This window comes from Ylistrum balloti, unplaced genomic scaffold (assembly GCF_031769215.1).
Source record: "Ylistrum balloti isolate Yb309-2 unplaced genomic scaffold, AGI_CSIRO_Ybal_v1 Utg370794, whole genome shotgun sequence".
In the NCBI taxonomy this organism is placed as follows: domain Eukaryota; kingdom Metazoa; phylum Mollusca; class Bivalvia; order Pectinida; family Pectinidae; genus Ylistrum; species Ylistrum balloti.
Genome location: NW_026782463.1, coordinates 40,435 through 57,084, shown reverse-complemented (window position 1 = coordinate 57,084; position 16,650 = coordinate 40,435). Strand labels below are relative to the sequence as shown.

The 16,650-nt window shown below is 39.2% G+C and overlaps 2 protein-coding genes across 2 annotated transcripts; both read left to right on the top strand.

Moving 5' to 3' along the window:
* The first annotated feature begins 5,683 nt into the window (after positions 1–5,683).
* LOC132558530 (hepatitis A virus cellular receptor 1-like) lies at positions 5,684–6,352 on the top strand. The gene has a single exon (XM_060223105.1). The coding sequence runs from the start codon at positions 5,684–5,686 to the stop codon at positions 6,350–6,352; it is 669 nt and encodes a 222-aa protein (XP_060079088.1).
* Positions 6,353–14,190: 7,838 nt separating this feature from the next.
* Positions 14,191–15,411, top strand: LOC132558528 (autotransporter adhesin BpaC-like). Its single transcript, XM_060223104.1, has one exon. The coding sequence runs from the start codon at positions 14,191–14,193 to the stop codon at positions 15,409–15,411; it is 1,221 nt and encodes a 406-aa protein (XP_060079087.1).
* Positions 15,412–16,650: the final 1,239 nt, after the last annotated feature.

The window sequence follows — 16,650 nt, the reverse complement described above, 5'->3', positions numbered from 1 at the left end:
ATTTAACAAGAAAAGTAAATATGTTTTTGTCTACAGCAGGAGATTTAACAAGACAAGTAAATATGTTTCTGTCTACAGCAGGAGATTTAACAAAACAAGTAAATATGTTCCTGTCTACAGCAGGAGATTTAACAAGACAAGTAAATATGTTTCTGTCTACAACAAGAAACGTAACATGAGAACTATGTAAAAAGATAATAAATATGTTCCTAGCGTGCTAAGATTATCTGTCCGGCACGGAATGATTGCTAGCGAATCTTCACTTGACAGGTTTCAAGCGAGAGCCCTTCAAATCCCCATAGTTCTAATTGCCTTTGTTTATTTCACCCAAGTTGATAAAGGAGAAGAGTCAGATTATCTCGTTAGGACTGTAATTACAAGGAGCATGCAGCTGCAGCTCCTGTCAACAACGGCAAACAGGCCGAGTTTTTTACGGAACCTTGTGTCTAATGTGTGCTTCCCATTTGTCTCGGCTACAGCAAATTGACACGACGCTCTCTTTAGTAATGTTGCGTAAAATAAAATGGAACAATGAATCTGAAAGGAACTGGTCTAGGGAATAAAATGTACACAACACGGCAAAGAATTTCTGGAATATCTATGTTTATTCTGTTAGTAGTCTAAAATTGATTTATTTGATGTCTTTACACCCTTTGTGGTAAAATTGTATTTAACTTGTGGGCTTTTGTATACCTACAAATTTTGTTAAGGAAGCTCAGCTTTAGTTGTAATTACTTAAACACCGTGATAATGAGTAACTAGATAAATAACTCCGAGTAATTGCATAGAATTGCAGGTGCATATGTGTCACAAAAAAACCTCCCAACGATAACACCAATTCTTAATTGTGGAAATCAGAGAAGGCGATTTGTTGGAGAAATTTACTGGAAGACTTCAGCCCTTTGACCTTGGAAATTTCATTAAAGAGATATTTCTTAAAATCATGGATTTTGATAAATGAAGTGGTTAATTCAATTGACAAAATCATTTCCATGTGACCCTTGACCTGCATGATAACGTCGAGAAAATGTCCCTGCTAACCTTTTATGAGAAAATAGTTCCTTTTGTTCTATGACCTGAATTGCTTTGCCGCGGAAAATATATCAATTTGACCTTTGACCTAGATTTTCTTTTTCGAGAAAAATGTTTTCATTTGAACTATGGTCGGAATGTGTTTTTTTTTTTAATTTAAAAAGTATCATTTGATCATAACCTTGATTGTTTTGTCGGGGTAGATTACACGTTCTTTGTGTGTCCAGTTTGTTTGTTTACCCACCATATTAACTACAATTGTTATGCTTATATCGATTGGCTGTGTGAGGCTTTATAGAATTAATATCTTGTCCCGGAAGTTGGTTTTCCCCGACATTCTCTGAAGCGCGATGACTTTGTTACAACGGTAGTTTTGTTTTGGTTACACAAATGTGATTTTGTTTTTGGAAATTTTGACCCGGATGGTACCTATAACTAGGGTCTTCAATCAGACATCCGGAAGACAGATAAGTAATATTATAAATATAATTATGAAAAAGTGCATTCTGCACAACCATTCTGTTATATATATATAATATATATATATACACATACATACACGTACATCTCAAACACGTGTTATGATTTCTGGGAAAAGACAAATTAACTGCTTTCTCCTACCCGAGGAAATTATTTCCGAAGAGCTAAAACATAGATTGCTCTGTTCAGTCGTGGAAACAATCTTCGCATGACCCGGATGTTTGGCGAGGAAATTATCTCCACTTCACCTCTAGCTGCGATACTTATGAATCTATGACCTTTGACCTGCGAGATAGATTGACAATTTTGTCACAAATTACTGACAGGATCACAGTAAATGTTATTTTGTTGGTTATTTTTTTTTTCACGGTAATTTCAAGGCTTTCGAATAGTGTATAGAACTTACTTTGTTGGGGTAAGTATGATTGGCTTATGATATGTGACCTTTGACCTAGATCACAGTACGGGGAAGACTACTGATTTGTGACTTATGATTTGTGACCCTCGACATGAACTGTTTTACCGCTGAAACTCATTCCGAGTCAATGGTGATATATCAGCGAGGACACGTGACAATGTCTGTGTTGTAAGGAAATATTTTGAATGGATGAACAAACGTACGATGCTCACGATGGCCTCACGAAGCTAAAACCGCTTGTTTGTTGAATAAATTGTTCAAAATAATCTTTTAATATTTTATACCACTTATCATTTATATTAAAGTTACACAGCGTAATTATTCAGTGTAGCACATGAAGCCTTATCAGCGGAGATTTGCAATATCGTCAACATAGATCACCGCTCCTTCATCACGTACACAACAGATTACTAGGCTTGCCACAGATCTTGTCACTTCTACGGTAAAAGATTGAAATGAAACAGACTTTCATTTTTTTTTTCATTTTTTCCCTTCAATTTTTCAAGGGTCTCGGATCGATTTTCTTTTGAGACTGAGTTTCCGCGTGTAATTCATTTGCTGAACCCAAAATATTCTCTTTGTAATATTTTTCAAATTTCCTATTTTGCAGTTTTCTAAAAACGGAAATATCTTGACGAGAAGATGTTGGATGATGTTGCGGCGTACCGACTTTGTGCGTACATCGATATCTGCACGCTCACTCGCTGTTACCAACATCCCAATGTAGAAAATCTCTTAAAATATTTAAATTTTACAAACGCTACGTCGGCATTAACATGATAAATTCACCAACACAACATACAGCTACATGATATATAGGATTTGTCTGTCAAAACAACCTGGCATGATATGATAAACAAACAGTGCCAGTAACGAACAATATTGTAACTTATATGGCATCAAGATATATCGTAAGTATATACATGTAGTTGCTATACACAGGTGGTTGTTATAGACAGGTAGTTATTATAGATAGGTGGTTACTATAGACAGGTGGTTGTTTTAGACAGGTAGTTGCTATAGAAAGGTGGTTACTATAGACAGGTGGTTATTATAGACAGATGGTTACTTCAGACAAGTGGTTACTATAGACAGGTGGTTGTTAGAGTCACGTGATTGTTATAGACAGGTGGTAACTATAGACAAGTGGTAAGTATATACAAATAGTTACTATAGACAAGTGGTTACTATAGACAGTTAGTTACTTTAGACGAGTGGTAAGTATATACAGGTTGTTACGATGGACAGGTGGTTGTTATAGACAGGTGGTTGTTATAGACAGGTGGTACATATTGATAGGCGGTAACTACAGATAGGTAGTAAGTATACCTGCAGGTGGTTACTATAGACATGCGGTAACTATAGACAGGTAGAAATTATTTACAGACGGTAACTATATACAGGAAGTATACAGGTGGTTTCCATAGTTAGGTAATACCTATATACAGGTGGTTTCTATAGACAGGTAGTAAGTACATACAGATGATTTCTGTAAGACAGGTAGTGATTATATACAGGTTGTTTCTATAGACAGGTAATAAGTACATACATATGGTTTCTGTAGACAGGTAGTGATTATATACAGGTGATTTCTATAGACAGGTAATAAGTACATACATATGGTTTCTGTAGACAGGTAGTGATTATATACAGGTGATTTCTATAGACAGGTAATAAGTACATACATATGGTTTCTGTAGACAGGTAGTGATTATATACAGGTGGTTTCTACAGACAGGAAGTGATTATATACTGGTGGTTTCTATAGACAGGAAGTGATTATATACAGGTGGTTTCTATAGACAGGTAGTAAGTACATACATATGGTTTCTGTAGACAGGTAGTGATTATATACAGGTGGTTTCTATAAGCAGGTAGTAAATATATACAAGTGGTTTCTATAGAAATGTACTAAGTATATACAGGTGGTTTCTATAGTCAGAAAGTATGTGATTTTTTGCTCAATACGCTGTGTTCTTCATTCAATCCTTCGATCTGACTTTTATATTCATATACAAACATGTAACTTTAAAGGCAAATATGTGGGTGTGTACCATTTAATCTTCATATTAGCTTACTTTCTGTTGTGTTCATATTCGCTAACTTTGATGTCTACCGAAACTACATTGTAATGATGTCTGTTGATACTCGTTTATTGTTGTGTTTGTGTCTTTTCATTTCCTGTTGGTTTGATGTTTGCGCTGGTGTGGCGATCCTTGGTTCCTAAAGGCCGTGAATTCCGATATCGTTCTTATTTAGAGGGTACAAATCTTAGTTTAAAAGTGTTAAGGCTTTTTGATGACTTGTGCATTTGATCACAAAGAACAAAGGCAAATTCACATTAAAATTAAATAAAAACAAGAAGCGAAATCAATTATCAGGCTCCCAATCAGTTACAACTCAGTAACACCAAAACAGTTTCATATGTGCAATTGCTCCTATGGAGCTGGCGATTGAAAACTCCCACACAAAATTTCAGAACAAACAAGATCATAAATGGTCTGCATGATAAAAACAGCCAAATTATCAAAGGACAACTAGCAGAAGAGAGAACGGAAAGTTTTTAAGACTCACAAGAAGGAAAGTACATACCAGTAATAATTTTATCAGCAGATAAGGACCGAGAAATCGTTAGGTATAAACAAAACTATGAGAAAAAAAGGTAATCACCAAATTTTGAGATACAGAAGTATCAGTAAGGAACAAGATATATCCAGGTTAAACCTACACCAGGGAGCATCCCTCACATGTTCTACATGTCAGAGATTCACAAGCCAAGCAATATATTACAACCAAGTATGGACTAAATGGGGTTCATTGGATTAAGTTTATCAGGATGGCTAGCAGATGTTCTGGAACCACTTGTGGGGAAAAACAGAACATAATGTGAAAAACTAAAAAAAAAAAAAAAAACAAAAACAAAAAAAAAAAGCTCATATTTGATTGACGTCATTTTCTATTCATATGACGCAATACCACTTTTCACCAACACATAAGACGACGAAGCGAGCAAGACCATTGACGAGAGGCTTCAGACTCAAATATTTATACCAAACTGTTGTATCTTATTCCTAATTTTGGTGTTATTTGTACTCATTTCTTTTCATCCTGTCTTTTTATACTGTCTATATCATTTAGCCATCCATCCCGTATATCAGTGATTGTACCCCGATTTCCCACACTTTGAATTATAGTCTATTTCAGATGAATTTACCTTTGTTTATTTACCTGGGTTTTACCTGTTGTTACCTGTATTTTTAGCTTTGTAGGAAGCCAATATCATATGAAATGATAGGAATTTTATTGAGTTAAAAAGAATTCAAGTTTTACGTATTTGTATTCTAACCTTCATGTAGACACAGAACAAAACAGAATGAATATCTATACATATATTAAATTATATTTAAACTAGTGATCTTTCCAATATTTTAAATGCTACATATCCTTTTGTATATAACATGATTGCTTTTGAAAACAAAAAATTGTTAAATAGTGAGGCTGGAACTAAAACGTACTTTCCTTTTAAGAAAAAAACATCTTCGTCTAATATAATTTTTTTCAAAATTACCAAATACTAGTATTCCCAGCCAAGTCGAGTAGATATTTGTGTAAAAAAATCTGACTTAATCAGTTTAGAACTGTTAAGCTCGTGTAGTAATACAGTCGATAGACACACATATAATTTTCTGAGAGATTTCTGCAAGATTTCAGTGAGATTGGTTGCCACATTATTTACTTCGAATGCTGCTACCTATGAAACAACTACCAACTACCCACACCGGACAACTACCCACAACTGCCCACACCGGACAACTACCCACAACTACCAACACCGGACAACTACCCACACCGGACAACTACCCACAACTACCAACACCGGACAACTACCCACACCGGAAAACTACCCACAACTACCCACACCGGACAACTACCCACACCGGACAACTACCCACACCGGACAACTACCAACACCGGACAACTACCCACACCGGACAACTACCCACAACTGCCCACACCGGACAACTACCCACAACTACCCACACCGGACAACTACCCACAACTACCAACACCGGACAACTACCCACTACTACCCACACCGGACAACTACCCACACTGGACAACTACCCACAACTACCCACTCCTGACAACTACCCACAACTACCCACTCCGGACAACTACTCACAACTACCCACTCCGGACAACAACCCACAACTACCCACTCCGGAAAACTACTCACAACTACCCACTCCGAACAACTACCCACAACTACCCCCTCCTGACAACTACCCACTCCTGACAACTACACAAAACTACCCACTAAAGACAACAACCCACAACTACCCACTCCTGACAACTACCCACAACTATCCACTCCGGACAACTACACACAACTACCCACTCCGGACAACTGCGCACTACTAACTACTCCGGACAATTGCCCACTCCGGACAACTACCCACTACTAACCACTCCAGATAACTACCTACTACTACCCACTCCGGACAACTACCCAGTCCAGACAACTACCCACTACTACCCACTCCGGACAACTACACACTACTATTCACTCCGGATAACTTCCCACATCTTCTCACTCCTGACAACTACCCACAACTACACACTGTGGACAACTACCTACTCCGGACAACTAACCACTACTACCCACTCCGGACAACTACACACTACTACCCACTCCGGACAACTACCCACTACTACCCACTCCGGACAACTACACACAACTTTCCACTCCGGACAACTACCTACAGCTACCCACTCCGGACAACTACCAACAACTTTCAACTCCGGACAACTACACACTACTACCCACTCTGGACAACTACCCACATCTACTCACTCATGACAACTACGAACAACTACCCACTCCGGACAACTACCCACTACTACCCACTCCGGAAAACTACACACTACTACCCACTCCGGACAACTGCCCACTCCGGACAACTACCCACTACTACCCACTCCGGACAACTACCCACAACTACACACTCCGGACAACTACCCACAACTACCCACTCCGGACAACTGCCCACTACTACCTACTCCGGACAACTGCCCACTCCGGACAACTACCCACAACTACCCACTCCGGACAACTACCCACAACTACCCACTCCGGACAACTACACACAACTACCCACTCCGGACAACTACCCACAACTATCCACGCCGGACAACTACCCACAAGTATCCACTCCGGACAACTACACACAACTACCCACTCCGGACAACTACCCACAACTACCCACTCCGGACAACTACCCACAACTACCCACTCCGGACAACTACCCACAACTACACACTCCGGACAATTACCCACAACTACCCACTCCGGACAACTACCCACAACTACCCACTCCGGACAACTACCCACAACTACCCACTCCGGACAACTACCCACAACTACCCACTCCGGACAACTACACACAACTACCCACTCCGGACAACTACCCACAACTACCCACTCCGGACAACTACCCACAACTCCGGACAACTACCCACTCCGGACAACTACCCACAAGTATCCACTCCGGACAACTACCCACAACTATCCACTAAAAAACAGGCTCAGATGATCGACATCATAGACTATGAAAACATAACGTTAAATTTGCTAACTTAGATGAATTTCTTTAAAAAAGTTTCTTCTATAATGTGCGATGTGCTTTCACTGTTAAAAATACTTATTTACAGCATGCTATTATACCTCTATTGTATATCAACAATTCTAAAATAATGGTTATGTAACGTGTTTTTTCATTGGATAATTTCCGCCATCCAATCCCCGATATAGATTTACAAATGCAATTTGACGCCAGCCTAAATATGGCGGCAATATTTCTTTCGGTTGAGGCAGATGTTCGACATCGCCATCGGAGAAATTTAATTATAACATGTTAAAACGTGTCACCTAAAACATGAAGTGGAGAGAATACGATGATGGTTATCTGTGTGATATATTTCAATTCACCTTTTCTTCGCTTCAAGTGCGTTTGTCTTGAAAGACGATAACCGTTACAGTAAGTGACATTCTCAATCCAGGGACTAACTTAAGTTGATAATGATATCACAGCTAAACCAAATCATATCACAAGGTATTGTCTCCAACCTTTACTGGATAATTCTATAGAGTAAGATATATAAACCTTAATCTCCATTTGAAAGAATCGGACTGACAACATCGGAGGAATTTTCCCGTCAAGATTTCTTGTCGATGCTTCTCTGCGATGTCTGTTGTTTCATTGATCTACCGATATCACATGTTATCACACTGATAATAGTAGTCACGTGATTAGGGAACCGATATCACATGTTATCACACTGATAACAGTAGTCACGTGATTAGGAAACCTACATCACATGTTATCATATGTTTGCTTCTAATATCACCGTCTTTGAGTGTATAAGTCAGATGTTTTCGCATATTGATATCAGTCTTAGTAATATCATACACCCCTGAAATGATATCACACCCCCTTGAAAATAACACGACAACCCCCGGAAAGTGATATCACACCTCCTCTCATACTTTGCCGCTTTCGTTTATCCCCGTGTGATTTGAAGGTAAATATTGCTGACATGGAAGAAATGCGGTTGTTTTTTCTTACGAAAATTAATTAAGAATCCAACTAAAATTTGTGCCGGATTGTGCCGTTTCCGGATTGGTTTCCTTTATTACTGATACACCTGCAGCTGTCGTCTGCGAACGTTAACAGCTAAGCATGGCCAGTAGGACTAATGATGGCGAGGCAATTTCAGAAGAACTGTTTAGTTGGATGAGCTAAAAGAAAAAAAAAAAACATTAAAAAACCTATTATATGACCATTTTGATGTCACACCTCTACTCAGCCCAGGAGTCCTGACATAAGCCTTCAGGTATTCTTTCCGCTGGCTGATATCAAGGACTCACGGAGTGATAAGAGATGTATGTTCATATCAAAGTAGCAGGAAACAGTTAATTTGCATTTTTCCTGAAATTATTGGCCATGTTTGAGATATACAGGTACAGCAGATTGGTTATAAAAACATCATGACATGTATGTATATTGATAAACTACATAACAATTACATTAACAGTAGAGAGATAAAATTCGTGTAAATCAAAAATTTCATCTGATTTCTGACATGTGATTGCCATGGTTACCTACTGAAAAAATGCTAAAAATGCAAAAAATACTGCTAATTCCAACCTAACACTACCACTTTCCAGAAGAAATTTATTTCTAAACACCTATCTTAAAATCAACAACACTGTCATAGTAACAAAGCAAATTCCAACTCGGAAATCCTTCATAACCTGACCACATGTAAACAGTATGAAAATTTCACTTCCTGTAAAGCTGGGTTTTGGTGCGTTTTGGACACAAATTCGAGTCTGCCAAAATAGTAATCTCCAGCACAAAGCTAAATATTATTCTGAAAAAAAAAATGAAACCCCACATTGTCCACTTTAACATGACAAGACCAATTTTAGCAAAAAAAAAAAATGTTTTTTTTTTTAATTTTAATTAAAACCTTTATAATGGGGTAATCTAATGAACAAAAATATCATCCATAGTCACACCGAGAAACTGTGTACTGCTACCTAAGATTTCTAACCATCACACTGATAACAGTAGTCATAGTTGATTAGAACTACATCATCGGTGAAGTGATGAAAAACACGTAAGAAATCATCACTTTGCAATATTGATAAGTTTTTTTTTTAGTTTTTAAGTTTTAGCTATCACCACAAGTGTAATAACATCAAACGGAACTGTGATTGCATTTTGATGACATCAAAAAAAAAAAAAAAAACACAACAACGGAGTGATAATGTCGAGAATCGTCAGAGTGTTGTCACTTTATCTGGGTGTATTCAGTCGTCAGAGTGTTGTGACTTTATCTGGGTGTATTCAGAGTGTTGTGACTTTATCTGGGTGTATTCAGGCGTCAGAGTGTTGTGATTTTATCTGGGTGTACTAGGTGTATTCAGAGTGTTGTGACTTTATCTGGGTGTATTCAGAGTGTTGTGACTTTATCTGGGTGTATTCAGAGTGTTGTGACTTTATCTGGGTGTATTCAGAGTGTTGTGACTTTATCTGGGTGTATTCAGAGTGTTGTGACTTTATCTGGGTGTATTCAGAGTGTTGTGACTTTATCTGGGTGTATTCAGTCGTCAGAGTGTTGTGACTTTATCTGGGTGTATTCAGAGTGTTGTGACTTTATCTGGATGTAATCAGAGTGTTGTGACTTTATCTGGATGTAATCAGAGTGTTGTGACTTAACCAGAGTGTATTCAGAGTGTTGTGACTTTATCTGGGTGTAATCAGAGTGTTGTGACGTTATCCGGGTGTATTCAGAGTGTTGTGACTTTATCTTGATGTAATCAGAGTGTTGTGATTTTATCTGGGTGTATTCAGAGTGTTGTGACTTTATCTGGGTGTATTCAGAGTGTTGTGACTTTATCTGGGTGTATTCAGAGTGTTGTGACTTTATCTGGGTGTATTAAGTCGTCAGAGTGTTGTGACTTTATCTAGGTGTATTCAGAGTGTTGTGAATTTATCTAGATGTATTCAGAGTGTTGTGATTTTATCTGGGTGTATTCAGAGTGTTGTGATTTTATCTGGGTGTATTCAGTCGTCAGAGTGTTGTGACTTTATCTGGGTGTATTCAGAGTGTTGTGACTTTATCTGGGTGTATTCAGAGTGTTGTGACTTTATCTGGGTGTATTCAGTCGTCAGAGTGTTGTGACTTTATCTGGGTGTATTCAGAGTGTTGTGATTTTATCTGGGTGTATTCAGAGTGTTGTGACTTTATCTGGGTGTATTCAGAGTGTTGTGACTTTATCTGGGTGTATTCAGAGTGTTGTGACTTTATCTGGGTGTATTCAGAGTGTTGTGACTTTATCTGGGTGTATTCAGAGTGTTGTGACTTTATCTGGGTGTATTCAGAGTGTTGTGACTTTATCTGGGTGTATTCAGAGTGTTGTGACTTTATCTGGGTGTATTCAGAGTGTTGTGACTTTATCTGGGTGTAATCAGAGTGTTGTGAATTTATCTGGGTGTATTCAGTGTTGTGAATTTATCTGGGTGTATTCAGTCGTCAGAGTGTTGTGACTTTATCTCGGTGTATTCAGAGTGTTGTGAATTTATCTGGGTGTATTCAGAGTGTTGTGAATTTACCTGGGTGTATTCAGAGTGTTGTGACTTTATCTGGGTGTATTCAGAGTGTTGTGACTTTATCTCGGTGTATTGTTCTATAACTCCGTCTTTATCTCGAAGTATTGAGTTGTTACTTCCTTTTTTCGGTGTGTGGTTATCTCGAGGTTGTATGGTATAAACTAGTCTATATCTAACAGTATGGTTTTAGTAGTATCAATATCTGGATGTGTTTGTTCCGGCTAAGTAAAGCGGTTTAGCTGTACATATACAGATGCTACTTCCGTTAATGTACGCAAGGCTTGTATTGAGAGTTTAACTTCTAATCCTGTTCAATCAAAAACGTTACAAGGCAACTGAAGCACTTAAACACTTAAAAATAAACACAAGATGGCATGAGACGGCCTATTACTCGAGGAAACTTGTACGTCACATACGGTAATGGACATAACCGCGGACGGAAATAGTTCGCGTTTGTAGAGACTTCGTCAAGATACACTTTAAACATGCCGTAAATCACGAGGAAAGAAATAAATATTGCTTTAGGTATTTTGACATCGATTTGTTGTTACTTTTCACGTGCAATTAACAGCAAAAACAACAATCATTAGTGGCCCACATATCTCACATTGCTGTGACCTTCGTAGAACTTCGGATTTCTCGGCCTGTTTGCAATATGCACTGCCGCCATGGAATATACAAGGTTACATCTGAGTCACCATGTTAAACGCAAGAAGAGTCGCCAGGTTACACGGAAGTCAATATGTTACACGGAAATCACTATGTTACACGCAAGAAGAGTCGCCAGGTTACACGGAAGTCACTTTGTTACACACAAGAAGGGTCACCAGGTTACACGGAAGTCACTATGTTACACACAAGAAGAGTCACCAGGTTACACGTAGGTCAATATGTAACAAGGATGAAGAGTCACCAGGCTACACGGCAGTCACTATGTTACACGGAAGAAAAGTCACCAGGTTACACGTAAGTCAATATGTAACACGGATGAAGAGTCACCAGGCTACACGGCAGTCACTATGTTACACGGAAGAAAAGTCACCAGGTTACACGTAAGTCAATATGTAACACGGATGAAGAGTCACCAGGCTACACGGCAGTCACTATGTTACACGGAAGAAAAGTCACCAGGTTACACGTAAGTCAATATGTAACACGGATGAAGAGTCACCAGGCTACACGGCAGTCACTATGTTACACGGAAGAAAAGTCACCAGGTTACACGTAAGTCAATATGTAACACGGATGAAGAGTCACTGGGTTACACGGAATTACTAAGTAAGTCGGAGAAAGTGCGGGAAAATTGAAATTCAAAGAATCTTGGGAAGCAAGTTCAAGGGACATGCCATTCTGACATGGTTGAAAGCTTGCCCTGTATTGGGTGAAATCAGGGACATGACATTCTGACATGGTTGAAAGCATGCCCTGTATTGGGTGAAATCAGGGATATGGCATTCTGACATGGTTGAAAGCTTGCCCTGTATTGGGTGAAATCAGGGACATGGCATTCCGACATGGTTGAAAGCTTGCCCTGTATTGGGTGAAATCAGGGATATGGCATTCTGACATGGTTGAAAGCTTGCCCTGTATTGGGTGAAATCAGGGACATGGCATTCTGACATGGTTGAAAGCTTGCCCTGTATTGGGTGAAATCAAGCCGTATTTTGTCTGATGTACAGAAGCTATTGTTTCACTGGCTTCAGTAGTATATCGAGTGTCTCTTTCCTCGTGCTTTCCTGCAGAGAACACTGGCAAGGAAGGAATTTAAATACAAGGATTCGCACGGTTTGAACGATGAATGTTCAAGATTCAATTTACAATACTGTGGGTTTATCGTTATTGTCTAGGTAATGACTCCCCCCTCCTGAGCCCTCTATTAAAGGGCACTGTAAATGAGTAACCAATACTCTGCTTATTATGTACATTTAACCAGGTCATCTAATTCCAATTAGGACGAAGTAATTTTTACTACATCAAAATTGCCATGTTTTTGGTTTTTTTTGTAATAATTTCGTTGTTCATAAGCAGATGTTGTCTCAGGATGAACGATAATCATTTATTTTGTTTGGTTTGGCCTTTGGAGTACACTACAGCCAGACACGGATTTTCGTGTTTTTACAAATGAAATTTTAAGCAGACTTGTGACACACCGAATAATAGATACAGTATACCATAGCCTTGTTATGACGTACATAGTGACCCTGAAACTGAATGGTGACATGGTTGAAATGGTTTACACAGAAAGCAAACTGTACTTCGGATACGGAATGGAAAACAGGTCCTTATCCTTTGTAAATAATCAAGTCTGCCTCCAGCGTTTTTGTACAGGTGTGAGTAATTCAATCTTTTGTTTGAAATTCAGAAATATTCCACGTTTTTCCCCATCTTGTATTCGCTTCACTTCCGTTTCAACTTTCTTCCGGTTATCGGAGTTTTATCGCAGTCGAATGATTTCTCCCCAATTATATTCCAGAAAAAATTTGAAAGGACTAGTTAATGATTCACACGACCCACAAATCCTTAGTATTATCAGCAACAAGTTTCTTTAATGAAAAACAGAGCTTGTATATTTACGTATTAAGAGAGGCGACAAAAAACAGCAATTATATAGCTGGTGACGATAACGAAGTAACCTTTTGCTTGTGACATGTAGGTATTTCTAAACTGCAAAATGACCATACCTGTATAATGATATATGCTGTTAATGCCCTTGAATTGTTAGGTATGGATACTGAGGTGTTAGGTACGGATACTGAGGTGTTAGGTATGGATACTGAGGTGTTAGGTATGGATACTGAGGTGTTAGGTATGGATACCGAGGTGTTAGGTATGGATACTGAGGTGTTAGGTATGGATACTGAGGTGTTAGGTATGGATACTGAGGTGTTAGGTTTGGATACTGAGGTGTTTGGTATAGATAGTGAGGTGTTTGGTATGGATACTTAGGTGTTTGGTATAGATAGTGAGGTGTTTGGTATGGATACTGAGGTGTTTGGTATAGATAGTGAGGTGTTTGGTATGGATAATTAGGTGTTAGGTAGGGACAGTGAGGTGTTAGGTATGGATACTGAAGTATTAAGTATGGATTCTGAGGTGTTAGGTTTGGATACTGAGGTGTTGGGTATGCATACTGAGGTGTTAGGTATGGATACTGAGGTGTTAGGTATGGATACTGAGGTGTTAGGTATGGATACTGAGGTGTTAGGTATGGATACTGAGGTGTTGGGTATGGATACTGAGGTGTTAGGTATGGATACTGAGGTGTTAGGTATGGATACTGAGGTGTTTGGTATGGATACTGAGGTGTTAGGTAAGGATACTGAGGTGTCAGGTATGGATACTGAGGTGTTAGGTATGGATACTGAGGTGTTGGGTATGGATACTGAGGTGTTAGGTATGGATACTGAGGTGTTAGGTATGGATACTGAGGTGTTAGGTATGGATACTGAGGTGTTGGGTATGGATACTGAGGTGTTAGGTATGGATACTGAGGTGTTAGGTATGGATACTGAGGTGTTAGGTATGGATACTGAGGTGTTAGGTATGGATACTGAGGTGTTAGGTATGGATACTGAGGTGTTGGGTATGGATACTGAGGTGTTTGGTATGGATACTGAGGTGTTTGGTATGGATACTGAGGTGTTAGGTATGGATACTGAGGTGTTTGGTATGGATACTGAGGTGTTAGGTAAGGATACTGAGGTGTCAGGTATGGATACTGAGGTGTTAGGTATGGATACTGAGGTGTTGGGTATGAATACTGAGGTGTGTACTGAGGTGTTAGGTATGGATACTGAGGTGTTGGGTATGGATACTGAGGTGTTAGGTACGGATACTGAACTGTTAGGTATGGATACTGAGGTGTCAGGTATGGATACTGAGGTGTTGGGTATGGATACTGAGGTGTTAGGTACGGATACTGAGGTGTTAAGTACGGATACCGAGGTGTTAGGTATGGATACTGAGGTGTTTGGTACGGATACTGAGGTGTCAGGTACGGATACTGAGGTGTTAGGTATGGATACTGAGGTGTTAGGTATGGATACTGAGGTGTCAGGTATGGATACTGAGGTGTCAGGTACGGATACCGAGGTGTTAGGTATGGATACTGAGGTGTTAGGTATGGATACTGAGGTGTTTGGTACGGATACTGAGGTGTCAGGTACGGATACTGAGGTGTTAGGTATGGATACAGAGGTGTTTGGTATGGATACTGAGGTGTTGGGTATGGATACTGAGGTGTTTGGTATGGATACTGAGGTGTTTGGTATAGATAGTGAGGTGTTTGGTATGGATACTTAGGTGTTTGGTATGGATACTGAGGTGTTTGGTATAGATAGCGAGGTGTTTGGTATGGATACTTAGGTGTTTGGTATGGATACTGAGGTGTTAGGTATGGATACTGAGGTGTTAGGTATGGATACTGAGGTGTTTGGTATGGATAATTAGGTGTTAGGTATGGACACTGAGGTGTTAGGTATGGACACTGAGGTGTTAGGTAGGGACAGTGAGGTGTTAAGTAGGGACACTAAGGTGTTAGGTATGGACACTGAGGTGTTAGGTGTGGATACTGGGGTGTTGGGTATGGATACTGAGGTGTTAGGTACGGATACTGAACTGTTAGGTATGGATACTGAGGTGTCAGGTATGGATACTGAGGTGTTGGGTATGGATACTGAGGTGTTAGGTACGGATACTGAGGTGTTAAGTACGGATACCGAGGTGTTAGGTATGGATACTGAGGTGTTAGGTATGGATACTGAGGTGTTAGGTATGGATACTGAGGTGTTAGGTATGGATACTGAGGTGTTAGGTATGGATACTGAGGTGTTAGGTATGGATACTGAGGTGTTAGGTACGGATACTGAGGTGTTAGGTATGGATATTGACACATCCATTTTGATGTGTCAACCATGTGTCTGACCCATTTATCTTCGTGATAGGTTCTATCACCGCTATTTCTCTAATGAAGGTTTTACCACTAAACTCGTCGGAGTTTCAAAAAGAACCAATTCTTTTCAGCAGATGGAAATAACAACACGGAAATCTATCCTTCCCTTATTGATATATGACTTCGTTAAGCGACATGAAAGAGAGCTATTAACGAAACGACTGTTCAAACATTTATATGTTTAAACCGAGGTCATGGGAAAAAATTCAGAAAGGATGTCGTTAAACTTCTGAACTTCAAAAAAATGTTGAAATCTGCACCACAACTACATTAACTACACGACCGATCAACAAGTCCCAACTACATGGTGCAGGTTTAATTTGTTACGTCATTATACAATTGATGCAAGTTCATCGGTATTTCATCCTAACTAGATCAACAAGTCGTTATGTGTCGGAGTGGAGGTTTGAGCGCGGGTTGTCACGTGCAGCGATAGTACAGGTCATGTGTCTATGACGTCACTAGACGTGATATTAAGACACTTTGTAAATGTTTGCTACCAAATGATATATATCTCGACAACTTAAGGAAATATCTCTATTAATTTAATCGATGTTTCACTTATATATTAATCTTTATTTCTGTAGTGT